Source organism: Trachymyrmex septentrionalis, unplaced genomic scaffold, assembly GCF_001594115.1.
Source record: "Trachymyrmex septentrionalis isolate Tsep2-gDNA-1 unplaced genomic scaffold, Tsep1.0 scaffold35, whole genome shotgun sequence".
Classification (NCBI taxonomy): Eukaryota; Metazoa; Arthropoda; class Insecta; order Hymenoptera; family Formicidae; genus Trachymyrmex; species Trachymyrmex septentrionalis.
Window position 1 is genome coordinate 347,822 of NW_017305514.1, and position 1,661 is coordinate 349,482.

General features: G+C 25.7%; 2 protein-coding genes across 3 annotated transcripts in view; one reads left to right on the top strand and one right to left on the bottom strand.

Moving 5' to 3' along the window:
• LOC108750283 (probable multidrug resistance-associated protein lethal(2)03659) overlaps positions 1 to 1,661 on the top strand; it is a 52,892-nt gene that overhangs the window by 29,862 nt on the left and 21,369 nt on the right. The gene's annotated exons all lie outside the window — the stretch shown is intronic.
• The window catches only part of LOC108750264, a 12,823-nt gene continuing 11,902 nt past the window's right edge, over positions 741 to 1,661 (bottom strand). The window contains exons 10-12 of the mRNA XM_018489610.1: positions 1,232 to 1,351; positions 943 to 1,098; positions 741 to 812 (exon numbers count right to left, since the gene is read on the bottom strand). Of these exons, the coding sequence (XP_018345112.1) occupies positions 762 to 812; positions 943 to 1,098; positions 1,232 to 1,351 (327 nt within the window). The 3' untranslated portion in view covers positions 741 to 761. The remainder of the gene's footprint in view (positions 813 to 942; positions 1,099 to 1,231; positions 1,352 to 1,661) is intronic.

Below are 1,661 nucleotides of genomic sequence, written 5' to 3' on the forward strand. Positions count from 1 at the left end.
CGATACTTACATGCTAAACGATCACCTCTTCATGGATTACGTCAGTAGACATCTCGTCGACAAGTGCATTTGCAGTATTTAAAGGTAAGAGTGGAACGGTGCAGCAGAATATTCACATTGTGATAAACAAGAAAATCTTTGCAATTTTACTATTTTTCTATGATTGTTTTCGAGTTTCACCTAACCAATTATTAATGTTTTCTAATTGTTTTACTTTAAATAACTTGATAATTATGATCGACTCATTAATAAAGTCTCTTGATTGCAAATCATCTTGTGTGATAACCTCTGAACGCGTTTAGCTAAGATACGTAACAGTAATAATAGTAGGAAAACTATATCAGAGATGATTTTAGATTATGTAAGATGATATCGAATTGAGCGACCTTTTTAAAAGTTATAATATATATAAGTCAATTGAAGTAGATATATATATATATACTACATATATATATAAATTGTGCAATTTGTGTAAAAAATGTTTTACATATAACAGCAAACGATATTTTAAGTAACAAACTTATTTTTGTATAAAATTTGTTTTAAAATGAATATATCTTTTATATAAAAAACAATATTAAAAATAAAAACATTACATAAAATAGAAAAATATTAAAAACAATTTATAGTTTTCGATAACAATAATGCCTCTTTCTCTCTTCTCACTCTTTATTATAAATTATACATTTATTTCTATTTGAGCATGTTCAATTTATAAATTACCTTTGCACACGCTTCCAAAAATTATTGCTTCAATGATGTTATAAGAGAGAACGTAATACTGATAAATATCCCATGGATGTTTTCAAAACCTGTTGAAATAATTTACTTTTAAACCATGTTTTTGTGTTCTTATATTAAGCGATGATATTTCAAATGACCAAAGTTAAGCGAGGCCTTTTTATTAAAAAAATTTTGTAAATGCATAAATCATCAGCTTACGTCAGTTAAAGTGCTGAGGCAAAACATGGTAAATTTTCCAGCTATCAGGCAGAGCGGTTTCTGCGATCTTACCATGCATAGTACTAACATTCGTGCATTATTCTTTGACATATCATACCAACGGCAATTGTAAAACGCTTCACCCACTTTAGCACTCTGTGAAAAAATTATTACATTATGAAAAAACAATAAAAAATTGTACATAGATATTAAACAAATTTTATTATGTATATGCATATTATATATAGCTCTTTTTTAATTTTCATTTTATATTTCCATAAAACATTACCTCTGTCAAAAGGTTCTCGCCGACAAGACAATGAGCATAAAGTATAAGCAGGACTAAGAATATGAATAAAAAGAATTTCAATAAAAGTGGAACAACTCCTGTTTCACCCTTAGAAAGACTCTATTCACATAAAATTGAAAATTAAAATGATTAATAATAAATTGTAATTAACAAAATAGTGGAAACACTTAATCAATAATATTTTTTAAAAATTCTTAAATCACTTTTTATATGTTATAGCTTTTTAATGCTGTAACATAAAATTAAAATATACATATATATGTAAAAATTTTTAATAAATAAATTATCTTATTTAGAGAATAGTGTTATCAATACTAAAAAATGATTTCTTTTGCGTAATATTATTCTAATTAAAGTTATGATATGCAAATTTATTTTTACATACACACACACACACACACACACACAC